Source organism: Typopeltis vanoorti, chromosome 5 (assembly GCF_054136105.1).
Source record: "Typopeltis vanoorti isolate ZY-2024b chromosome 5, IOZ_Tvanoo_1.0, whole genome shotgun sequence".
Lineage (NCBI taxonomy): Eukaryota > Metazoa > Arthropoda > Arachnida > Uropygi > Thelyphonidae > Typopeltis > Typopeltis vanoorti.
In genome coordinates, this window is record NC_143553.1 from 167,353,361 (window position 1) to 167,381,122 (window position 27,762).

General features: G+C 38.1%; 1 protein-coding gene across 1 annotated transcript in view; it reads left to right on the forward strand.

Annotated features, from left to right (window-relative positions):
* The window catches only part of LOC150107040 (sperm-associated antigen 1-like), a 190,864-nt gene that overhangs the window by 72,002 nt on the left and 91,100 nt on the right, over positions 1-27,762 (forward strand). Inside the window, exon 5 of the mRNA XM_090393546.1 lies at positions 27,350-27,449. Within this exon, the coding sequence (XP_090249672.1) occupies positions 27,350-27,449 (100 nt within the window). The remainder of the gene's footprint in view (positions 1-27,349; positions 27,450-27,762) is intronic.

A 27,762-nucleotide genomic window follows, 5' to 3' on the forward strand; every position in this document is an offset into this window, starting at 1 on the left:
TTACCATCTTCCTATCAACAATTATCATTACCTTCCAAATTAATCTGCCATTTCTTAGGTCATATTTTTTGAATAGTGACTATTCAAAAAGTATGGAACAGTGTCATAGTATAAGAATCTGCAAAGCAAAATGGTTCAGGTACTGTATACTTGAGGTGATAGTTTCCTTTAGATATGAAAAGTAAGCATGCAAGAGAGTTAGTGGTTATAATAGGAAGATAAATTAGGTTGGAGTTAAATGAATGAGCTGTATTATTAAATTGGAGCTGGAAAAAAAAAAAAAAGAAGAAAATATAAAGGAACCACAAAGAAAAATGTGATCAGCAAGTTCTTGAGCAGGTGAAAGTGGAAAATGTGCATTATTAAGAGATTAAACAAGAGAAGTGGGAGAGTGCAGGTCTGCAGAAAGTGTGATATTTTATTTGGCTGTAATGATTTAAATGAAAGTCAGTGATGAAAATGAGGAGTGAAGAATACTAGATGAAAGATGGAGGGTTAAGAAAGGTACCAGCCAAAAGGGCGAGCAAGAGAATATGAGTGCAGAGAATATGATAATGACTACAGAAAAGACTGAAATAGCAAAAGTGGGCCTGATTGTAGGAACTGAAGAGAGTAGAGTCATCCCTTGACTTATGTCCAGGTTCCGTTCCATCAGACAGGACATAAGTCGGTTCAGACGTAACTCGATACATTAAATCAACAGAGTTAGAGGGGTTAGGGACTTAACAGTAATAAGTATACTCTCATTTTAATTTTTAAACCTTATTATAAAACTGTACTGTGTTACTGCCACTATAAAACAGGAGAATAATTACCCACATCTTCCTCCACAATCGCATCTTCATTATCTTCCCTATGTGAAGGACCAGGCTGTGGCTCTTCTGGTGTAACCTTTGTTTTTTTTTATGGAAATGTTCAATGTGCTTTGTTTATTCCTCTTCTTCTTTTCATCATAAATTTGTTTATAGCAAGCAAATGCATCATGTACTTTTATTTATACTAATAAGTAGCATTCAACATTGGGGTCCATGTCTTCATCCATTTTGAGAACACCACTAACTGCAGAGAACATTTCTGCAAGATCCTTCACTGTGAATTGTTTAACTACCTCTCCTTGTTTCTCTTTTTCCTCTTCCTTTTCTCATTCTTCCTCTTCTGCAACATGTTCTTCCTCCAATTCGACCAATTCTTCGTTGGTCAACTCTTCAGGGACACTTCCTATGAGTTGAACTATGTCATCATCATTCACTTCGAGATTCAGGTTGTTTGATAGGCCCATTATTTCTTCACTCAATTTACAAAGGTCTTCATTTTTTTTCTTCAAAACTTCCAAAATCATGCACAAACCTCTTTAATATCTTTTTCCATATGCCACTCATACATTGAGAGATCACTTCGTCCCAAACTACAGCAATATTTTAATAGCATGATAAATATTGAATGCTTTCTAGAATTGTGTGATGAGAGTCTGGTCATTTTCTTCAGTGGCAAAAATGGCTTGCAAAAAAGTTCACCATAGATAATAAACCTTAACCACTACTAAAGCTCCCTGATCCATCAGTTGATCCAACCGATGGATCAGGGAGAAACATGACTTTGAACTTGGTGAAGATCACCGATATAAGACAGATGACCTGAAGCATTATCTAGAATTAATAAAATTTCAAATTCTACATTTTCTTTCACACAATAGCTTTCCATTTCACTCACATAACAGTTGATTAAGGCATCGCAAACAATTTTTGAGTCATCCACGACTTCTTATATCTCCACTATGACCTGAAAGAGGATGCTTCCTAATGTTTTTGAAGGCTCTTCGATTCTCACTGTGCCATATCAAAAATGGTTTCAGTTTATATCAAGTCACATTACCCTATCCCCCTAACAGAATCATAATATGATCTTTAAAAGCTTTGAAACCAGACATTAATTTTAGCCTTTTGTGGATGAATTGTCCACTTGGGCATTTTTTTCTGAAACAAGGAGGTCTCATCCATATTAAATATTTGATGTGGCAAATAATTTTCCTCCATAATAATTTTATCCAATTTCTCCACAAATTCCTTGGCAGCCTTCTCATTGAAACTTGCAGATTCACCATATATTTTCACATTATGCATTTCACATTATGAAATGCAAAACGCTGCTTGAATCTCATGAACCAGAAGAAGCATTGAATTCGTAGTTGTAATCAGGTCCTGCTTTCTCCTTCAACATGTTGAAGAGACTTAGTGCCTTGGCGGTTATGGTCATAGTGCTAAGCGGTATGCACTTTTGGTTCAGGTCCTCAATGTATGATGGAAGTAGCTTTTCCAATCACTGATAGGACCTTGTCATTGCTTCGTCACTATCGTTTCAAAATCAATTACTCGCCTCTTTTTCTGAGATTCTTCACTAGGTTTTTTAATTGGGCATATTAGGGGACATGTTGCACAAAATATCATGAAATATAAAAAACACATTGTCATAGAGCTCCATCAGGAATCAACTCTGAGCCCCTACCTCTTTGATCTGGTCATGTACTAGTGAAGGACGTCAAGAAGGAGGCACCAGAGAGCATGATGTTTGCCGATGATATTGTTCTCTGCGAATCATCTCAAGAGAAGCTTGAAAAGACCCTGGAGGAGTGGAGAAAGGTATTGGAGGAGAGAGGTATGAAAATTAACCAGGTGAAGACCGAATATATTATTATTATTATTATTATTATTCAGGCCTCCAAGGAGTCAAAAGACTCATCGAGGGAGGTCCTTCCTAAGACACAAAGTCTGTCAAGACTCATCGAGGGGAGGTCCCCCCCTGAGAAACACAAAGTCTATCATACCACTCTTTAAACTCACTGACCGTTCTCACTCCCACCACTCCATCAGGCAATGCATTCCACGGCTCAACCACCCTCCACACAAAGAAACCACTCCTTACCCTCTTGCTCACAGTTTCCTTTCGTAACTTCCAGGGATGGCCTCTTGTCATCATTCCTTCCCGCTGATCAACCAAGCGAAAGAACTCCCCAGTGTCAACCCTGTAACCACCTCTCAACAGTTTAAAAGTCTCAATCATATCACCTCTCCTTCTTCTATCCACCAAACTCTGCAGTCCACATTCTCTCAGCCGATCCTCATAACTATCCTTGTACAGTCCTGAAAACATCTTTGTCATCCGTCTTTGTATCCTTTCCACAGTTAATTTATCCCCTTCAAATCCTGGGGACCAAATCTGAGAACAATAGTCCAAGTATGGTCTGATCAGACACTTATACAACGGAATGATAACCCTCTTATCTCTGCAGGTCAGTGTCCTTCTCATAATAGCAGCAATCCTCTGTGTTACCTTCACCACCTTTGCAATATGTCCCCTAAACTTCAGGTTTCTATCAATCATCAACCCCAGATCTCTTGTCTCCCCTACTTCCTCCAGTATAACTCCTCCCATAGAGTATGCAGCATCCCATCGATGTTTCCCAAACCTCAAGACCTTACATTTTGCTGCATTAAACTGAAACCCCCATTCATTTGCCCATCTATCTAGCTTATTTAAATCCTCTTGCAGGGCTACCACATCTGCACTATTACTAATAATCCTTCCCAGCTTCGCATCATCCGCAAACAACTGAATATCCCCTTGCAATCCACTGGCAATGTCATTGATATAAAGGTTAAACAATATAGGTCCCAGTACTGAACCCTGTGGGACCCCACTTGTAACCCTCTGCCTCCTGGAAACTGCTCCACCATACACAACTCTCTGATACCTATCAGACAGCCAATCCTGAATCCAGTTGACCAATCTGACATCCAGACCCATGTGCTGCAACTTAAATATCAGCTTATCATGTGGCACCCGGTCAAATGCCTTCGCCAAGTCTAAGAAAATTGCAGTATATGCCTTTCCCTCATCTAATGTTCTTGTAACTTTATTATAAAAGGCTAGCATATTGCTAAAACAAGAGCGTCCTTTCACAAATCCATGTTGATTCTCACAGATAACATTACCCTCATCTGCCCAATGCTGTATACGGTCCCTCACTACTTTCTCCAAGATCTTAACAACTACTGATGACACACAGACTGGTCTATAATTAGACACTTCCAGTCTCTTACCACCCTTATGCAATGGCACTATCTTACCTTCCTTCTAATCCCTGGGCACCTTTGCCAAAGCCAGACTTTCATTGAAAAGCCACATTAAAGGTACTGTCAATTCCCTAGCACATTCTCTCAAAACTCGTGGTGAAATACCATCCAGTCCCACAGCTTTACTGACATCCAGAGTACTCAGTATCTGAAACACATTCTCCTCCTGTACCTCCAGACCTCGAACCAGTCCTATCCCTCTAGCATTAAAACTGACTCCTCTAGGATGAAATACTCCAATAAAGTGTTCATTGAACAATTCCACTATGTCCTCTGCATCAGTCACTCTATTCCCATTTTTATCCCACAATATCATTCTTCCACAGTCATTTCTCCTCCTACTGGCCACATAGCTAAAAAATTCCCTAGGATTTTCTTTGGATCTTAGGGCCAATCTCCTCTCATATTCCAGTTTCACTTTCCTTACCACACTAGTCACTCTTCTGGCCCGTGTCTTATATTCTTCATGCATCCTCTCTTCACCTGTCTCCTTATATCTCTTCCATAGCCTCTTTTTCACATGCAATTCCTGTTTAATATTGTTTGTCATCCACTTAACTCCAAATTGTGTCCTGTTCTTCACTCGTGGTATACAACTTACCATTGCTAATAACAAATATTCTTTCACAATTTCCTACGCACTGGTGATATCCCGGCCTTCCAATTCCTCCCTCCATGAAACTTCCCGAAGTTGACGTCTAAGACTGTTATAATCACCTGCCTTATAATTCCACATAAGTTCCCGTCTCTTTGATACTTCTGCATGTCTATTCATTTTCCAAGTCAACACCATATGGTCACTCTCTCCAACTGGTGGGAGAGACGTCAACTCAGTTATTATCAACTCTTCTGATGCTATAACCAAATCCAAAACTTTTGAACCTCTTGTTCCCTCTGTTACATGTTGCCTAAGACATTTGTCCCTCAAGAATTCTAGAAATTCCATTCCCCTATTGCTACATGCATCTTCCTCTCTCCAATTTATACTACTGAAGTTAAAATCTCCCATAACAATCATTCTTCTTGCACTTGCCAAACTTAGCTGTCTAAACATCTCTTGGTCCCCATCCTCTGTGCTCCTGGGTCTGTAGCAACACCCCCACTAAATATCCTGTCTTTCCTACCTCTACCTCACGCCATACGCTCTCAAAATCATTTGTCTCACTTCCTTCCAAATTCTCCACTCTTAGAGGACATAGGTCATCACTTATCATAAGCAGCACCCCACCACCACGCTTTCCCCTCCTATCCTGATGAAAAATGCTATACCCAGCAACTTCTATTGCTGTTGTTATAACCCCTTCTGTCAACCACATCTCAGTGATCACAATAATTTTTATATGTTAACGGGGAGTGACGAAGATATGATCATATGACTCCAGGGTGAAAGGTTAACTTCAGGGAAGAAATTCAAGTACCTTGGGTCGGTCGTCGAGAGGAATGGTGACCTGGATGATGAAATACAGCACCAAATCACATGCGGCTGGATGAACTGGAGGAAGATGAGCGGGATCCTGTGTGACAAGAGAGTGAGTTATAAGATGAAAGGAAAGCTGTATAAGATGGTGGTGAGGCCGGCAATACTCCATGGCATGGAGACGTGACCTATAACAAAGGCACAGGAGAGGAAGATGGAGGTGGTGGAGATGCGGATGTTGAGATGGATGAGTGGTGTGACAAATGATGACATGATAAGGAATGACTACATCAGAGGGACGATCAAGGTGAGGCTGATCAGTAAGAAGGTACAAGAAAGCAGGCTGAGGTAGTTGAGGTCATGTAAAGAGAAAGAGTGAGGAGTATGTTGGTAAACAAGTGGAGCATATGGAGGTGGAAGGAAGGAGAAAAAGAGGCAGGCCCGAACTCAGATGGAGGGATAAGGTGGCAGAGGATCTCAGGGAGAAAGGATGGAGTCGGGAAGATGCCCTGGATTGGAGAATCTGGAAGAAGAAGAATAAGATTAAAGATGTGAACGCCAACCCCGTTTAACATGGGATAAGGAATAGCGAAAGAAGAAGAAGAAGAAACACGTAAATAACATATTTTTCAAACACAAAATCAACAAAGGAACTGTGAGGGTGTTGCCGAGGGTGGTTGCCGCTGAATGCGCTGGTGACGCTGCATTGTTGTTACAGTAAATATAAACCTTTTTACTTTACGCTTGCTTGAGTCTTGTTCAAAAGTATAGTCGAAAATGTTATTTATTCCATTATGGGATCACGGACGTATCTTCGAAAGGACGTAACTCTAACAGATGTAAGTCGAGAGATGACTGTATAACCGACAAACTGAAAACAAAAATGATTGTGGGAATGGAAGAAAGCCTGATTGACAAAGCAGAATTGGAAGTGATTGCAAACATGAAAAAGAGTATGACTGCCCAAAATGCAAGAGTTGGAGAATGAGATGATTAATATGAGAAATGTAATGAGGCATATGCAAAATGAGTTTATGCATTTGGTGATGTGAATGGAAGAGTGCAAAGAATAAAATGAAAGTGGAGGGAAAAAAAAACATGTCAAGTGACTCAAGAGTATGGAGATTCTATTATAAAAGGCAGTGGATGAGAGGTGCACAAGGTCTTTTTTTTCAGGAGGGCAGATGAACAGGGTGATAGTTGCTTTTGATATGCAAAGTAAGCATGCAAGGGAGTAAGTGGTAGGAATGAATGATTTGGTTGGAGATAGAGGGGAGAAAATGAGGATGTACATCAGAAGATTATTGAGACAGTGCAAGACAACAGTGTAGTAGGAAGAGTAGTTCATGTGTTGCTTACGTATGACAATGATGAGTTGAGATGGTGAGCAAAAATCATAAATGGAACACTAGCAGAGTTGTGGGTGGAAAAGAGGGGATATAGTTTGTTGATATGTGTTTATTGTATGCATTTGAAGACGCAGGATGCAGGACATAGGCAGGACATATATGGCGGAGAGGGTGAAGCTTGACGCTTTTTATATTCCCTGTTGTCTGTTTCGGGAGCAGTGATGAGAGAGATTTGTGAGCTATTTTAGCTCGCCTTGAGTGGGCAGAAGTGGTTACACGTCATTGAGTGTTAGGATGGCTTTCAATCTTTTATGTTTCCAGTGATCGTTAATAGTTTCCAGCTTCCGGCTTGTTGTATTAGTTGATTTGGATGCGTAGATGTCTTCATAAAGAATTTTTCTGCTAGGGAGAGATGTAGGGGATATTATTGTCCCGGTGGATCTGGACTTTTTCTTTTTTTTTTTTCAATCGAAGGTGAGTTAACCAATCTTATATGGAGGTAGTAGGGTCTATTTTCCCTGTAAACTTGGTTTTTCATTTTTATTCCACATACAGACAAATTGGCTTTGAAAACACATGAAATTTAGAGATAAAAAATACTAGTGAGGAATTAGATAAGTACCAGATCGATATAATAGAGGTGACTGAAACAAAAAAGACCAAAACTGGTGCGATCTTTCTGAGCAATAAATACAAAATGTTATATTCAGGCAATGACAATCAAGGAAAAGAAGGAGTAGCCATAGTATTCAACACAAAATACGAGGCTAATCTTCTTGAATGGCAGTCAGTCTCAAGTAGAGTAATGTGGGCAAATATGAGAATGGGAAACTGGACAATGAGACTTATTTGTGCCTATGGTCCCACAGAAGGTTCAACTAAGGTAGAAATGGAGGAATTTTTTGACGCTTTAGAAAAAGCAACTGACACAATGAAAAAGGAAAAGTTGGTCCTTGTTGGGGATCTAAATAGCAGAGTAGGAAATGATTGTGAGACATACAAAAATATCTTGGGAAAATTTGGAGAAAAGAGCAAAGCTAATAATAATGGCAAATATCTGTTGGATTTCTGCTCAGGACATGGACTGGTTATTACTAACACCATGTTCCAACATAAAAATGTGCACAAATTCACATGGAGAGAAGAGGCTAGGAATAAGAAAAGTCTCATTGACTATGTTATTGTTGATAGTGATGTTTTCTCCCTGGTGCAGGACACCAGAGTGTACAGAGGATTTGAAATTGGAAGTGATCACTATTTAGTCTTGAGCAGGATAAAATTGAATTTCATATTGAAAAGAATAACATGTAAGAAAGTTTTAAAGCGAATAAAAGTTGAGCAGCTCTCAGATGTGAACTGTAGACTAAAATACAGAAGGATTATTGAAAAGAAAATGAAAGAGTTTGAGAACAGGAATCAAACCTTGGAGATTCAGTGGCAAACTCTGAAGAAAACATTGATTGATTCTGCCAGAGAGGCATGTGGTGAGGTTGTGTGCAAGGATAAAAAAATCAGAACTCCCTGGTGGACACAGGAAGAAAGAGGCAGTGAAGGAAAAGAAGAAAGCATATCAAAAGTTCCTGGCAAATAAGTCAGCTTTTACTCTTACAGAATACAGAGACAAATGTAAGAAAGCTAAACAGTGTGTAAAACTAGCTAAACAAAAGTCATGGGAGGACTTTGGCAAGAATATAGAAAATAAATATCAAGAAGGTGGCAAAATATTCTGGAGGTTGTTGAAGAAGCTTAGAAATGGAGGAAAGAGTGCTGTAAAAGGAGTTAGAGATGATAAAGGTGACATGAAAACAGGAGAAAAAGATATCCTTGAAGTATGGAGTAATTATTTGGAAAAACTGCTAAATGAAACAAGCAGTGATGACAGCACAGTGATAAAAAACACTGACCAGGCATGCAGTCAGGAATACATATCCATACTTGAAGTAGAAAAAGCCATCAAAGGCTTGAAATGTGGAAAGGCAGCAGGAGTAGATGATATTCAACCAGAAATGCTGAAGTATGGTGGTATAAAAGTCTTACAGTGGCTGCACTGCATAGTTCAGAAAGCCTGGACTGAGGTACGAATTCCCGATGATTGGAGTAGAGCTCTCATAGTACCCATATATAAAAAGGGAAATAAAACTGAATGTGAGAATTACAGAGGTATTTCCCTACTGAGTGTTCCTGGCAAGATCTATGCAAGTATACCTGAGAAACAGTTGAGAAGAACTGTGGAAGAAAAGCTTGGTGAAGAACAAGCTGGATTCAGGCCAAATAGAGGCTGTCAGGATCAGATCTTCACTTTACGACAAATAGTCTAGAAAGCATGGGAATATAACAAAGATCTGTATTTAAGTTTTGTCGATTTGGAAAAGGCATATGAGAAGGTGCCAAGAGAGAAGCTATTCAATACGCTGCAGTTATATGGTGTCAATGGGGCATTATATCAAGCAATACTTAGTCTTTATTTGAGTTGTAAGTCAGCAGTTAGAATTGAAGGAAGTACAGGAAGATGGTTTAATGTTAAATCTGGTGTGAGACAAGGATGTACATTATCCCCTCTGTTAATCATTATCTATATGGATCACATTATGAAGGAAAGTGGTATTAAACCTGATATCAAAATTGGAGATGTTAATGTCAGCACTTTGCTTTATGCGGATGATGTTATACTTCTAAATAAATCCGCTACAAGTCTGCAAGATTCTCTGACTAAATTGAATAACTGTTGTAATAGATATGGTATGAAGGTCAGCAATAAAAAGACAAAGACAATGAAAATAGGCAGAATCATTGAAAATGTCAACTGTGTTGTGAATGGAGAACCTGTGGAACAAGTAAAACATTTCAGCTACTTAGGCACGATTTTTACTGAAGATGGTAAATTAAATATAGAAATTGACAACAGAATCAGCAAAGCTGGTATGGTGGGAAGTCAATTGAATAAATTTATATGGAATAAGTAAGAAATTAGTCAGAACACTAAATTAGCTGTATTCAAGATAGTGTTCAAACCAGTTTTAACTTATGGATCTGAGAGCTGGGTCAGAAGTAAAACACTTGACCAAAGACTAGAGACCGCAGATATGAGAGTCCTGAGAAAGATTAGAGGCGTGAACAGATGGCATCAATGGCAATATCATATTAAAAATGAGGATATTAGGAAAGAACTTGATATTGTCGGCATCCAGGAATGCGTTATCAGAGCTAATCTCAGGTGGTATGGTCACTTAAATAGAATGGGAAAGGAAAGATTAGCAAAACAAGTGTTCTCTGCCAGGTTGGCAGGAAAACAACACAGAGGAAGACCAAGATATAGGTGGATTGATAAGGTACAAAGTGCCTTAGACAATAGAAATATAAGATCTGATAATGTTGGGGTCTTGACAAGTAACAGACTGATTTGGAGGAAAATTGTAGATAGGAAGTTAGTAATGATGTAAATTTTTCATGTAGTACTGTCATATCCTGTACACCCCTTGAGGATACATGGCAGGAATTTGCTGATGATGATGATGAAAATACTAGTGGCGGTGGTGGTGTGGGGGGAAAGTAGTGCATTGCTGTAGATCAGTGGTTCCCAACCTTTTTCCACTTGTGTACTCTTTTAAACCCATTTCTATAAATTGTACCTCTTGTTTTTAAAATAGCTGTTTTTAAATACTGACATTTGTTGTTCTTTAACTAACAGTTTGCATTTTGTTAACTTTACTTGTTTTTCTCACCATTACTGATTATTGTTCGTGTACCCCTGAACGGCCCAGCACGTACCCACAGGGGTATACAAACCAATTGATGGTAGTGGGGCACACCACTAGTGACTTTCCTTTTCTGGGATATCACTCTCCAATACACAACCTGCTAATGCCTATCAGACAGCCAATCTCCAATGCGATACAATGCACTAATCTACTGTCCAACCCCATCTGTTCCAATTTAACTACTAGCCTTGCATGTGACAATCTGTTGAAAGCCTTTGCAAAATCTAAATGTACTACTATATTGAAAATACAGTAGTACATTTAGATTTTGTACAGTAGTACTAAATATACTACTGTAAAAAATCTAAATATACTACTCATCTTGCTATAATAAGTAAACAGACTGATAAAATAAAGATGGCCTTCCTTTAGCAAGCCATGCCATCCATTAAAGAGAATTCTGATGCTGTCAATCCTGTTCTGAATCCTTGTCCTCACTAGCTTCTCCAATATATTGACCACAACTCCAGACAAACAGATTGGCCTAAACTTTGAAACTTTGGTCTTAACATCCCCCTTCATAAAGTAGAACAATTTTGTCCTCTTTCCCACTCCTTTTGAACTTGGGCCAATCTAAGATTCATGTTAAAAAGTTAAGTTCAAGCTGTTGTTAATTAGCTGGAACATTCCCTCAGGACACACGGTGATATACCATCATGTCTCATGGCTTAGTTTACATCACTGACCAACATTATCCATCCATAATCATACTGGCAACATATTGAAAAAAGTTCCTAGGATTTCTTTTAGCTTCATTTGCTAACTGCTGCTCAGATTGCACTTTTGCTACCCTTACCAAGCAAGTCACCTTCCCTTCTTTCTCTTTATACTTCTCATGTAAATGATTATTGCCACTCATCTCCACAATACTTTTACTTCAAGATTGCAAGCTTCACCTCTTCAGTCATCCATTTTAAATCTACCTTATTTAATCATCTAACCTTTGGAATATACTCAGTCATTGCCTCAGATAGATATTTCCTGAGTAGGGACCAAGCAGGATTGATTTCCTTCCCATTCACTTCCTCATTGCATGATATCACTGCAAGCTACCTCCTAAGTTAGTCATAATCACCCGCCTTATAGTTCCACATATAACCTTTTCTCACAGAAAGTCCTGATATGGCTGGCCACCTGATCATTTTCACTAACTGGAGGAAGATGTGACACTTCATTTACAACAATATTTTATTATTATTATTATTCACGTCTCCATGAAGTCAAAAGACTCATCGTGGGAGGTCCTTTCTAAGAAACACAAGTCTATCAAGACTCATCGAGGGAGGTCCCTCCTAAGAAACACAAAGTCTATCATACCACAACTTAAACACATTGACCATTCTCGCTCTCACCACTCTATCAGGCAATGCATTCCATGGTTCAACCACCCTCCATTTTCTGATGATATAATCAAATTCAAGACCCTCAATTCCCATGTAGTCTGTTACATACTGCTTAAGGTAGTTGTCACTCAAAACCTCAAGAAATTCATTCTCTTTTGTTCCAGATGCTGTCTCTTCATTCCAATCTATATTACCATAAATGAAATTGCTCATAATGATTACACTTTTCTTATTAGCCAGACCAATTTGCCTAAACATTTCCTTCTCACTGCTTTTCATATTACCAGGTATATAGCAACACCCTACTGAACATTTCGTCCTGTCCATCTCCAATTCACACCATACTGCATCAAACCCATTGTCACTGTTCACTCCTTTTCATATCTACCCTAGATGGACACAACTCCTATACCATCATTAATAGCACTCCTCCTCCCTTTTTTGCCTTGTCTGTTTTCACAAAGAACTATATATCCCTTCATCTTTATTCGTGTCAGAATATCATCCTTGTTCAACCATGTCCAACAATGTTTTGGCAAATGAACTCTATTGATGCTACAATTTTATTCCCCTTGTTTTGAATATTCCTAGCATTTTTAAAAATGCTGGACATATTCAATGCACACCAGCTCATTTCTGTTTCTATAAGAAGTCCCACTGATCCCGCTTTTATATAGAATGTGTAGGTTATAGTGTTTATTATTATTATTATTATTATTATTATTCAGGCCTCCATAGAGTCGAAAGACTCATCGTGGGAGGTCCTTCCTAAGAACATAAAGTCTGTCAAGACTCATCGAGGGGAGATCCCCCCCCCCTAAGAAACAATCATACCACTCCTTAAACTCATTGACCGTTCTGGCTCTCACCACTCCATCAGGCAATGCATTCCACGGTTCAACCATCCTCCACACAAAGAAACCACTCCTCACTCTCTTGCTCACAGTTTCCTTTCGTAACTTCCAGGGATGGCCTCTTGTCATCACTCCTTCTCGCTGTTCAACCAAGCGAAAGAACTCCCAGTTTAGGACAGAGAGAATAAAATTGGGGGAGGAGTGTTATTGATGATAGCTGATGAACTGCAGCCAAGGAGAATTGAAGTTGTATTGTAGGATAGTGAAAAGAGCTCATTTGAGGCTATTTAGTGTGAGATTGTGACTAGCAGAACAAAATATACAGTTGGGTGCTGCTATAGACCAGGTGATGGAGATAGTATGCATAAGCAAATAAAAGCAATGAGTGTAAGGAGGATAATTATTATGGGGGATTTCAACTATGGTAACATTGATTGGAAGGAGGAGAGGACACATGTGAGGAAGGAAATGGATTTTATTCAGTTATTAAGGGATAACTATCTAAGACAGCATGCAAATGAAAATACTAGGGGTGTGACAGTGCTTGACCTGGTAATAGCATCTGAGAATTTGACTGTAATGAATATGACCATGTTGCCCCCTATTGGTGAGAGTGATCATAAGGTCTTGACCTGGGAGGTGGCTAAAGGTGTGGAATTTTTGATTAAGACAGGGTATATGTGGAATTACCATGCTGGCAGGTATGACAAGCTTAGGAGATTGCTAGGTTTAGTGCTATGGCATGTAAAACTGCAAGGACTGGTTGATAGAGCATGGGAAGTGGTCAAGGAACATTTACAGGAGGTTATGGCTAATTGTATACCTAGGATCCAAATAGTAAAACGGATAGGGGTTAAATAGATGAATAACACCATTAAGCTTGAGCTGCAAAAAAAGAAACAACTGTGGAGGGAATTTAAAGAGAAAGGTGACCTGCAGGCACACGAACCGTATAAAGCGCTGGCCAGAAGGGTAATGAGTGTGGTAAGAAAAGCAAAAGCGGATTATGAAAGGAAACTAGCTATGCAAGCTAAAGAGAATCCCAAACAGTTCTTTAAATATGCTGCAAGCAAAAAAAACTGTACACGGCAGAATGATTTTAAGGAATGCCGAGGGTAAGGAGGTCACTGAATCAATCGATATAGTGGAATTACTGAGTGAGCACTTTGCAAGAGTATATCATCCAGTAGGGGGGGGGCTACACTGAAAGAATGAAGGAACCATTAGTTTATACCGGAATTGTGTTGAATGAAGTGGAGGTGAATAGTCTATTACAGAACCTTAATGTGAATACATCTGTGGGATTGGATGATATACCGGCACAGGTCTTACATGAAGGGGCTAAAGAATTATCAGTGCCCTTGACCATGTTGTTTAATCTGAGTCTCGGGTCTGGTTTAGTCCCGAAGGTGTAGAAAGAGGGGAAAATAGTTCCACTGCATAAAGGAGAATCCAAGACTACTGTTGCAAATTACCGACCGATCAGCATATCAGGAGCCGTTGTCAAGGTCTTGGAGTGTAGTAGTCAAGGGAAAAATACAAGAATGGATTGATGAAAATGAGATACTGTACAGTGGACAGCATGGCTTTGTGATGGATAGATCATGCCTCAGTAATTTGCTCAAGTTTTATAACACAGTGATGGCTGAACTAGATAAGGGTAATGGGTTTACAGTGATACTGCTGGACCTGGCTAAGGCCTTTGACAGGATACCACATGGAATTCTAATCCGTAAGCTGCATCATATGGGAATGGATATAGGCTTGGTGAGATGGATAGGTGGGTGGTTGATGGAGAGATATCAGAGAGTAGTTTATTTAGGAGTAGAATCCAAAAGACAGCCTGTGACTAGTGGTGGGCAGCAGGGTTCTGTTCTTGGACCACTGCTGTTTAATTTGTTCATTAACAATATAGGGAAGGATCTAAGAGGAACAGTTCATTTGTTCGCTGATGATACAAAGTTAGGTAGGGCAATAGTGAATGCAGAAGATGTCAAAATCTTGCAGGATGATTTGGATAGATTGGAGTTCTGGGCTAAGTAGAATGGATGTGAATTTAATGTGACAAAATGTAAGGTTATGCATTTTAGGGTGAAAATATTAGCAGCAGTATACCACATTGGTGGAACTACTCCAGGAGATTGATGAGGCAAGGGACTTGGGAGTGTTGGTGGATAGGGAGATGAAGTTTAGGGGACACATTGCAAAAGTGGCTAAATCAGCTCATCAAATCACTTGGTTGCTGAAAAATACTTTGATGAGCAGAGACAAGCAAGTTATTGTTCCTCTGTATCGAGCCTTGATAAGACCTCATCTCGACTACTGTGCCCAGATTTGGTCACTTAGGTTTCTTCTTGATGGGGAGGAGATGGAGAGGATCCAGAGGGGAGTGACCAAGATGATAGCAGGTCTATGGAATGAACCTTATGAGAACAGGTTAAAGATTTGTGAGCTGCAGAAATTGGTTGATAGGTAGAGGGGAGATGTGATTGAAACATTCAAATTGCTGAAGGGTTTCTATAGGATTAATTCAGAGGATATTTTTGAGATCAGGACTGGTAATGGGAGAACTAGGGGACATCTATGGAAGCTGGGGAAGAGTGTGGTTAGCAAGGGTGTTAGATCTGGGTTCTTTACTTTTAGAGTGGTAAATGAGTGGAATAAGCTGCCGGAGTCTGTTGTGGGTGTTATGACAGTGAATGAGTTCAAGGCAAAGTATGATAGATACCGTGTGAATGTTGAATAGTTGTGATGGATATGATGTTTAGGGCCTCCCTCGATGAGTCTAAGGACTCTCTGGAGTCACCTGTAATAATAATAATAATAATAATAATAATAATAATAAGTGATTACTTGGGTTGTAACCAGCCATATGAGAACTTCTGTAAAGAAGGGATATATTTGAAACTACAGGGCCAGTTATTATGAAAAGCTGAAGAGACAGCTGACAGCTATTGCATGAAAAAGATGAGTTGGATGGAAAGGAGACAGTTGCTATTTGAACATTGATGAAGAACTATTGAACAGTTCTTGTAACAGATGTATGTGGTGGTGAAAATGATGAAAATGCTAAACAAGATAGGAGTAAAATTGATAAATGTAGGGACTAAGCATGAATTCTGAAAGATACTGTGGAGACAACACAATGATGAATAATGGTTATTATCAGTTGCACAGCATAAAGGAACAGGTCAGGAATGTGCCTTAGTTAGTAAAGACAACAAAAGTGTAGTATGAGCAGAAATTAGCCAATCAAGCCAAGAAAACTCCTAGTCGGTTATTTTGATATGTGGTAATTAGAAACATGGCTATTGGTGACAGAGTATATTGATAACTGATGCAAGGATATAGCTCAAGTATTCAACAAGCAATTTATCAGAGTATTTCATTCATGAGAAGCTGGAGTGTAGTGGTGGAGGAGGAACTGATGATGAGCAAACAGAGATATATGAGAAATTAAGGAATTCTGTTGTTAATAAGTGGGACTTGACATTATATCACCATGTGTCTTGAAGAACTGCTCCAGAAAATTTACTGCACCCTTGGCACACCTGTTTAACAGGAGGCTTTCAGCAGGTTTAGTTCAAAGGAGTGGAATGTGGGAAAAATGGTTCCACTTTACAAAGTGCAGGGGGGGGGGTTAAGACTGAGGCTACAAATATAGACCATATGCTCATATTTGTAGATTTAGGGACTCAAAAACACATGTGTTGAACAGATTATTTTATTAATTACAAATAAAATAAAACTTGACGTTTCGATCTCTATATCGAGGTCATCATCGGAAGAATACAACTGAATACAGAACCAAGCTACATGCTCATGCTTTCTATATCAATAAACTAAATCTACGTAGTAAATAAATCTTTTTTCTAGCCTGACCTCTAGTGATAGAAAGGAAAAACAAAAATAAATAAAGAAAGAAAGAAAAATAAAATAAGGAATATCGCAGTCACATAATATTTTATATTATTATTATTATTATTATTATTAAACAAGACCTCATGGAGTCAAAGACTCATCTAGGAGGTCCTTTTATCTCACACACATCTCATCATACCGGGTCTTTAACACATTCAAACTCCTTGCAGACACCACACTCTCAGGCAAGGCATTCCAATCATTCACAACTCTGCACGAAAAAAACCTGCCTCTCACTCCCCTACTCACACCCTCTTTATACAGTTTCCAGGCATGACCTCTGGTTCTCCCCTGATCTCCCACTATTCTCTGTAGAACTTCTCCACCATTGATCCTATAATAACCCCTTACCAACTTGTAGGTCTCTATCATATCTCCCCTCTTCCTTCTCTCCACTAGACTCTGCAAATTACATCTTTTCAATCTTTCCTCATACTCGACATTCCAGAGGTCAGAAACTACCTTAGTCAGTCGCCTTTGGACCCTTTCCAACATCTCTTCATCCTTCTGAAAACCAGGTGACCAAATCTGGGCACAATAGTCCATGTGTGGCCTAATCAAAGCCTTATACAATGGAACAAGAATCTCCCTACTTCTACACGTCAGTGTCCTCCTCATCATTCCCAGAAGTCTTTGTGTTGTCTTCACAATTTTGGCGATGTGTCCCCTAAATTTTAGATCCTTATCCACTATCACTCCCAGATCTCTTATTTCCTCTACTTCCAACAATATATTCTTACCAAGCATAAATTCTGCATCCCATCTTTGTTTTCCAAATTTTAAAACCTTACATTTTGCAACATTGAACTCACATCCCCATTTGCTTGCCCAATCACTCAATTTATTCAAGTCTTCTTGCAAGACCACAACATCTTCACTACTCTTTATGGTTCTAGTCATCTAGTCATCTATGGTTCTAGTTCTAGTCATCTTCTATATACGCCAGGGTATTTGAGTTGATGATGACAGGGTTTTGGATGGCTAATTAAGGAACGGATCTTTAGAAGTGGAGTGAACAAGGTTCTGATATTGTATTTTATATACCCTGGCATATATAAAATATTATGTGACTGCGATATTCCTTATTTCGGGCAGACAGACAAATCTGTCGAAATGCGTATGGAAGAACACATGAGAGACATTACTTACAAGAGACAGCGAGCAAGTGCATTATCAAGTCATATCCTCTTCTCGGCTAATCCTAATGATGATAACCAAAGTCACAAAGTCTGCTGGGAAAAATCTACAAACATCTTCCGTTGCAGTGACGAAATAGAGAGAAAAATTGTGGAATCGAGAGAAATCATCTTCAATCCTGTTCATCTAAATAACAACTTAAGCTACAACCTCCCAGATAGTCATTCAGCTGTAATCATGTACTAGCGTTCACGTGATGCAGCAAGCACGCACTCTCCCAACAATGCAACAAATGAAAGAACAGCTTCAAATACAACTACAACGTTTTCATGCTAATTATGTATAAAGACTGTCTATGTTGTTCATAGTCTTTTAACCCTCAATGTTTAGTGTTTTTTCTTTTATAATGTCACCTGAAGGAGGCTGTTACAAGCCGAAACTAGTAGTGTGTTTATATTAAAACCTTTTTAATTAAATCTCGGTTCTAGTCATTCAATTTTTTTCATAAAATATATATATATATATATATTTTTTTTTTTTTTATTTTTTTTTTTTAATATAATTTTATTTCTTTCTTTATTTATTTGTGTTTTTCCTTTCTATCACTAGAGGTCAGGCTAGAAAAAAGATTTATTAACTACGTAGATTTAGTTTACTGATATAGAAAGCATGAGCATGTAGCTTGGTTCTGTATACAGTTGCATTCTTCCGATGATGACCTCGATATAGAGGTCGAAACGTCAAGTTTTATTTTATTTGTAATTAATAAAATAATATGTTCAACACGTGTGTTTTTGAGTCCCTAAATCTACAAATATGAGTGCTGATCACCGTGTAACCCTAAAAGAAAGAATAGACCAATATGGAACAGACAAGGTTATTGGGTTTATGAATTTTTTTGAATCTGAATATATGGGGGGTGGAATTAAACAGTTTGAGTTTTTTAACTATTACAGGCAGCCAAGGTGCGACATTTTAAGAAGTTTTTTTTAAAATATTTATTTTGAGAGCTAGTCGGATCTTAATCCAGTGGTTTAAAAGTAGTGCATTTTCTGAGCAAGACATTTATTTTCCAGTTATCACCAGTTCTCATCTGATCACTGAAGTTAAGCAAACCTCAGGACAGTTAGTACTTGGGAGAACACATGCAATCTACAGACAAAAAATACTGTTGTTGGTGATGGTGGGTGGTAGATGGTGTTGATGATAGTAATGTAATAGTAGACAAATTCAGTAGTGGAGAGGGTGAGATGTATTTAGTGAAGTAGTGTTGATTGCCCTCCCATGATGAGCCCTTGGACTCCCTGGAGGTATCATGTAATAATAATAATATTCACCAGCATTGATGACCACAGCAGAATTAATCTTATTGGCTCTAGTGATTATTGTGCTACTGTCTTTGCGTAAGGTAGGAGAAAGAGAGGAATTAGCTGTTACAGAGATTTCATCAAGGTGGCGAAGACTAGAGCCAATAAAGGTAATTCTACTGTAGTCATCGATGCCAATGAATATAACTGGAAAATTAATGCATTACTCGGAGACTGCACGACTTAAAAACCACTTGATTATGATTGCACTAGTTTTCAAAAGAAAACATTAAAAAGGCTTCTTAAAAATGTCACATCTTGGTCTCCTGAAATACTTAAAAAAACTCAATAACCCTCTATGTCCCATAGTAAATGCTACTGACTTCCCCTTTTTTAAGTTGTCCAAAAAGTTAATTAAATCCTTAATTGCACTTTTTTCTTTTTCTCTTATTAAAAATTCCACTCATTTCAAATCTTTAATCCAAAATTTAGTTTTAGATAATAATGATATGATAAGCTTTGATATCACCTTTCTTATTACCAATATCCCTCTTTCTGAAACTTTAAATTACTAAAAAATGTTTTCTCTCTGATGTCATTGAACTGTTTCGTTTTATCATTCATTCTGGCTACTTCACTTGGAAAGAATACTATTTATAAACAGATTGAGGGTATAGCCATGGGCTATCTCCATCTAGCCAATTATTATTATATGGAGCATTTTGAAAAACATGCTCTGATATTCTTAAACCTTCTATCTGGCTAAGATACATTGATGATGCGTTCTCTATTTGGCCACATGGCTCAGACACATTAGACTCAACAGACAGCACACCAGAATCCAGTTCACTATAGAAAAAGAAAATAACAATAGCTTCCTTTTCTAGATACTCTAATCACTCAGCTTCCAGATGGCACCTTTTCTTTCATGGTTTACAGAAAACCCATCCATACAGGTAGATACATACACAAACTTTCCCATCATACCCTCTCTCAACAATATGGTGTTATCAAAACTTCTTAATGGAGCCTCAAATCTCTGTTCTGCCAAGGCTGAACTCTCCTTTATTCACCAGACTTTTCTGTCCAATGGCTACAATACCATAAAGATCAACAAATTAATTGTTTCTCCCATCTCCTCACATCCTTCTCAACATGCTGACTATAGTAATGCTATCATCGTTTCTTGATCTGGGGCACATCAGAAAAATTAGGCAGTACTCTAACAACGTACAATCTCTGCACTGCATTTTAACCTTATCTGGAGCTGGCCACTGTCATCTGCTCCCCCAAGGATCCTCTACCTCCTCTCTCTGTTCTAGGTGTTTACAAAGTTCATCGTTCCTGCAGCTTATCGTATAATGGTCAAACTGTGAGATCTGCTTACATCTACCTAGAAGAACATAAAAAATACATCTGTCACCATACGTATGGTCACTCAGGACTTGCTGACCATGCCTTGGATAACTATTCACAGAATCAAATGAAAAAAAGAAAATAATAACAACTGTGCTTCACCACAAAAATAAAAATGTGAAAGTTTTCTTTTAGAATCAGCAGCATATTTAAAATTCAACCTAATCTTAATAAATACAGCTGTATTCAACTTCCCAAGATTTGCAAAATTGTAATTCTTTGGCCTCACACCCAACACAGCTAAGGCATAGAGCAACAGCACCCATAGAGGGTGCCCCTGCATAGAACTTTATGCTTTCAGTCTAACTTTTTCACTTATTGTTTTGTGCAAATTTGCACTTTTTTAATATTGATTCCCTGACTGTCTCAATGACTGAGATGAAATACAAGAATAATTAAGTGCATTGTTTAATTATTTATATGTGCTGTATTTATTCCTGATATTAAATATCAGGTTGGAAAGAGAAGAGAGCGTAAACCTCAAAAAAGGATATTGCATGGATAATGAGACCAGAACAGACCAATATGGTCTATACCTGTAATTAGTGATATGATGATGATGATGATGTATTTATTCCAAATTTAATTAGTTGATTGAATCTATAGCTGATTTTTTTTTGAGTTCCAATGTAAAAAAATCCAAGTTTTTTATTTTTTACTATATCTTTATTTAATATCAGGTTAAATTATCTTTAATTTAACAATTCTCTTCATTTCACTCCACATCTGCTTCATCTTCACAAACTCGGCTTCCAGACCTTGTGTTTTATTTTTTATTTTTGCTATCATTCCCTCTTGCTATCTTACTATCAGTCACACTTGCTTTTATTCCATCAACCATACTCGTCATTTTACATTACATATTACATGGCACTGTACCATTCTTGAAAACTTCACATCATTCATTTGTCTTTCATGCCGATGTATGCAATGATCTCCCTTTCACTGTTATTTTGTTCCCAAGCACTTTTTTTTTTAAATGTGGTTCCCAACCATGGAAGGTTATTTGCAATCCTATAGTAAATTTTTACTGTAAAAATTTGCAGAGTCTGTAAGCAGATTAAGGATACACACACACACACACACACACACACACACACACACACACACACACACACACACACACACACACACACACACACACACACACACACACACAGGCATAGTGAGGCTGTGGCCAATGTGGCCCCGGCCATAGGCGCTCATTTTACATAGGCACAAAAATTGAGATTTTTAAAGTTTTTTTTAGAATGGCGCAATTTTCTTTCCTGGCCATTGGCGCCAAAATTCTTCATGACGTCTCTGTGTGTGTGTATGTGTGTGTATATACAGGGTGTTCGGGATAAATTTGACATATTTATAATTAATTATATTTTTCCGTAAGTTACATGTATTAACACACACTTCTCTTCATTTAAAAGTTTGGACCCTTCTTCATTCATATACAAGATGTCAGAAAGGATGGATAGCTGGAACCCACCTGAATCATGGAAGAGAATAACTTGTATCATGATGATTCGTGCCCGCCATCAAAATAAGGATATTACGACTGCTGCCCAATGCTCCCTGAATACAGTAAAAACAATCAGGCATGAACTAGAGACTTGCAATGGTGACTACGAGGATGTAGCAAGAAGAAAGATCCCTAGCAGACGATCTGATTGCGTTCGTACAGCAGAATTCCTCGCAAATCTGCAGGAACAGGTGTTGAAGAACCCTGGCATTGGAATTCGGGCTTTGTTCGTGGAGTTGCTAACTGTAGTCAAGCCCTGGATAACAAGGGTAGCCAATGGTAGGCCGTATGTATGGCAGCAGGATTCGGCCCCTTGCCACACCTCTGGGAAAAGTCAAAAATGGTTGTCTGAAAATTTCTACGACTTCACCAGTCCAAATGTTTGGCCTTCAAACTCCCCAGACCTTAACCCCATGGATTATTTTGTATGGGGCGCAGTTGAAAAAGACACCAATCGCACTTCCAGTAATACAAAAGCCCAGTTAATGGATAAAATTAAAACAGTTTTTGTGGCCCTTCCCAGGGAGACTGTAGCATCAGCTTGTTCGAGGTTCCGAAGCAGAATTGAAGCTGTGATCGATGCTAATGGTGGTTATTTTGAGTAAATCTTGTTGATAGTATTGTAATTAACTCTGCCTGTAATGTTTTTTTGTCAATTCATTAAATTTAATAGATACAAAGAAGATTTTCTTTTTCCTTACGAAACTGTCAAATTTATCCCGAACACCCTGTATATATATATATGAATATTAATATGTTTTGAATAACTAATAGTCATTCAAACCATATTAATATTCCTAACATTATTAACCAAGTAAATATGAACTACAATATACATATCAGTGGCATCACATGCCCATTTTGGTTGGGTGCAAAATGGGCATGTGGCTTATGCAACCAGCTACAACAAAAGTCACGTCTGTTTGACCTTATGATTGCATTTTTATTGATGTGTGAAAGTTTTAAGATTGTATAGCCCATCAGTGCTCATCTTAATTGGTCTATGCAATTAAATGTAGGATAACGTAGGAGTTCAATGTTGGAAAATTTGGTTTTAAAATTTGGAAAACAAAGATGGGATGCAGAATTTATGCTTGGTGAGGATATATTATTGGAGGTGGAAGAAATAAGAGATCTGGGGTCTGGAGGTGATAGTGGATAAGGATCTGAAATTTAGGGGACACATCGCCAAAACTGTGAAGACAACACAAAGGCTTCTGGGAATGATGCTGAGGACACTGACGTGTAGAAGTAGGAAGATTCTTGTTCCATTATATAATATTAATATGTTTTGAATAACTAATAGTCATTCAAACCATAGTCATTCAAACTGATTAGGCCACACATTGTATAGCCCATTGTATTGTGCCCAGATTTGGTCACCTGGTTTTCAGAAGGATGTTGGAAAGGGGTCCAAAGGCAACTGACTAAGGTAGTTTCTTACCTCTGGAATGTTGTTTATGAGGAAAGATTGAGAAGATGTAATTTGCAGAGTCTGGTGGACAGGAGGAAGAGGGGAGATATGATAAAGACCTACAAGTTGGTGAGGGATTGTTATAGGATCAATGGTGGAGAAGTTCTACAGAGAATAGTGGGAGATCAGGGGAGAACCAGAGGTCATCCCTTGAAACTGTATAAAGAGGGTGTGAGTAGGGGAGTGAGAGGGGCAGGTTTTTTCGTTCAGAGTTGTGAATGATTTTAATGCCTTGTCTGAGAGTGTGGTGTCTGCAAGGAATTTGAATGTGTTCAAGGCACGGTATGATGAGCTGTGTGTGTGTGTGTGATAAAAGGACCTCCCAGATGAGTCTTTGACTCCATGAATTCTTGAGATAATGATAATAATAATAATAATAATAATAATATAACTTTGAATACTTAAATTTATCAATTAATTGTAATCAAATTTGCGTAGAGTGGAGGATAATGTGTTTGTTTTAAGATACTGTATGTTAGAAAACAATAATGAAGGAGAATGCTATATTTGGTTGTGGTAATTTAGCACGTGATTTAGACGTGATTTATCTTAGACGTCAACTTCGGAAAGTTTCATGGAGGGAGGAGTTGGAAGGCCAGGGTATCATTAGTGCGTGGGAAATTGTGAAAGAATATTTGTTAGCAGCAATGGTAAGTTGTATACCACGAGTGAAGAAGAGGACACAATTTGGAGTAAAGTGGATGACAAACAATATTAAACAGGAATTGCATGTGAAAAAGAAGTTATGGAAGAGATATAAGGAGACAGGTGAAGAGAAGATGCATGAAGAATATAAGACACAGGCCAGAAGAGTGACTAGTGTGGTAAGGAAGACGAAACTGGAATATGAGAGGAGATTGGCCCTAAGATCCAAAGAAAATCCTAGGGAATTTTTTAGGTATGTGGCCAGTAAGAGGAGAAATGACTGTGGAAGAATGATATTGAGGGATAAAAATGGGAATAGAGTGACTGATGCAGAGGACATAGTGGAATTGTTCAATGAACACTTTATTGGAGTATTTCATCCTAGAGGAGTCAGTTTTAATGCTAGAGGGATAGGGCAAGTTCGAGGTTTAGAGGTACAGGAGGAGAGTGTGTTTCAGATACTGAGTACTCTGGATGTCAGTAAAGCTTTGGGACTGGATGGTATTTCACCACGAGTTTTGAGAGATTGTGCTAGGGAACTGACATTGCCTTTAACCTGGCTTTTCAATGAAAGTCTGGCTGTGGGAAAGGTGCCCAGGGAATGGAAGGAAGGTAAGATAGTGCCATTGCATAAGGGTGATAACAGACTGGAAGTGTCTAATTATAGGCCAGTTTGTGTGTCATCAGTAGTTGTTAAGATCTTGGAGAAAGTACTGAGGGACTGTATACAGCATTGGGCAGATGAGGGTAATGTTATCTGTGAGAATCAACATGGATTTGTGAAAGGGAGCTCTTGTTTTAGCAATATGCTAGCCTTTTATAATAAAGTTACAAGAACATTAGATGAGGGAAAGGCATATACTGCAATTTTCTTAGACTTAACAAAGGCCTTTTTGACAAGGTACCACATGATAAGCTGATATTTAAGTTGCAGCACATTGGTCTGGATGTCAGATTGGTCAACTGGATTCAGGATTGGCTGTCTGATAGGTATCAGAGAGTTGTGTATGGTGGAGCAGTTTCAAGGAAATAGAGGGTTACAATTGGGGTCCCACAAGGCTCAGTACTAGGACCTATATTATTTAACCTTTATATCAATGACATTGCCATTGGATTGCAAGGGGATATTCAGTTGTTTGCGGATGATGTGAAGCTAAGAAGGATTATTAGTAATAGTGCAGATGTGGTTGCTCTGCAAGAGGATTTGAATAAGCTACATAGATAGATGAATGGATGGGGTGTCAGTTTAATGCAGTAAAATATAAGGTCTTGAGGTTTGGGAAACATTGATGGGATGCTGCATACTCTATGGGAGGAGCTATACTGGAGGAAGTGGGGGAGACAAGAGATCTGGGGTTGATGATTGATAGAAACCTGAAATTTAGGGGACGTATTGCAAAGATGGTGAATAACACAGAGGATTGCTGCAATTATGAGGACACTGACCTGCAGAGATAAGAGGGTTATCATTCCGTTGTATAAGTCTCTGATCAGACCACACTTGGACTATTGTTTTCAGATTTGGTCTCCAGGATTTGAAGGGGATAAATTAACTGTGGAAAGGATACAAAGATGGATGACAAAGATGGTTTCAGGACTCTACAAGGATAGTTATGAGAATCGACTGAGGGAATGTGGACTGCAGAGTTTGGCAGATAGAAGAAGGAGAGGTGATATGGTTGAGACTTTTAAACTGTTGAGAGGTGGTTACAGGGTTGACAATGGGAGTTCTTTCACTTAGTTGAACAACAGGAAGAAGTGATGACAAGAGGCCATCCCTGGAAGTTACGAAAGGAAACTGTGAGCAAGAGGGTGAGGAGTGGTTTCTTTGCATGGAGGATGGTTGAACTGTGGAATGCATTGCCTGATGGAGTGGTAAGAGCGAGAACGGTCAGTGAGTTTAAGGAGTGGTATGATAGACTTTGTGTTTCTTAGGGGAGACCTCCCCTCGTTGAGTCTTGACAGACTTTATGTTCTTAGGAAGGACTTCCCACGATGAATCTTTTGACTCCATGGAGGCATGAATAATAATAATAATAATAATAATAATTTGAATTACTGAAATGTGTAAAATTTGAAAGAGGAGGAAGAGTCTTATCTCTTTCAACTACAATACTTTTTCCCATTGTAAATATGGGCAAAAAGTTATAAATTTATTGAAAATTATATATTAAAACTTGTGTATATTGTATATAAAAACTTGCATACCGCATTCACACTTCAATCATGCAAAACAGATGGAACTCAGAAAACAAAAACAGCAACTCATGACTAATGATGACGTTCAATTGGATTGACACAATAACCAATCATAGTATGTAGGTGCTATTGTCTTAGAACTCATCCAGCCTTGCCTTCTGAGCAGTTTAAAACTACTAGAACGCTAAGGTGTATGTATTTTACAAGCACACCCGGGCTATTAACGTGAATGTGATGCAATGTCTACGGGTGTGAAAAGTGTCCTCTTCACGAAGCATTAGTCTCTATTGTGATTCATGTGAATCGGGTGAATCTTTTAGGAATCACACAAAGTCTGGAAACAATTAGGAGAGTCTTTAATGGGAGTAAATGCAAAAATATAATATCGGTGATATTGCTATTTGGTGGATGAGTACCACACACCTAACACACCTGAAATATTTGCCCCTGATATATATATATATATATATATATATATATATATATATATATATATATATATATATATATATATACATTTTTTTTTTTAAATCAGGTTTATATATATTTTTGTACTAAATAAGAAACAAAGAATTTAAAATAACACCAGCTAAAATATTTAATCAGACACTGTTTTCCAGTCACAAATATCACACAGCAACACTCGATCTAAAAATTACACAATATTGACTCACAATAAATATAAAATTAACTTATCTTGATAAAGCCCACACAAAGACCAATGCATTACACTCCATTTTAACTTGTGGCTTTTATTATATCATTCCCCCCCCCCCCATTAATTACTCATTTGAAATTGAAACACTGTAATCAGATTATTTGATTACATGATTTTTATAATTTATTTTGCTTTGAATAATATGCTTTAATTTTTGGAAATATTCAGGCTTTTACAGCTGGCGACTTTAATGAAGCAATCATTTATTATACTCGTAGTATTGGTGTGAAAGCTACTGCTGCAGCTTATAACAACCGAGCTCAGGCATGTAAGTGAAATCTAATTTAAAAATTATTTCCTGAAATGCATTTTTTTCATTATTTTAACATGAAATTTTAAGAGATAGTTTCCCCATCAGTATATGCATACTTTGGATGTACAGATTGAAATAGATACTAAAACTTCAGTTTTATAATAAAATGAATTTTTAGATGAATATATAGGGTGTTTCAGGAGAATAGTAAATCTTTTGGTAGGTGATAGTATCAATTATTCTGAGTAAGAAATTTCACATGTACATCAATTATCAATGGATTCAGAGATACTGCTGTCTGAAACTGGTGCGTACAACTCCAATGTGT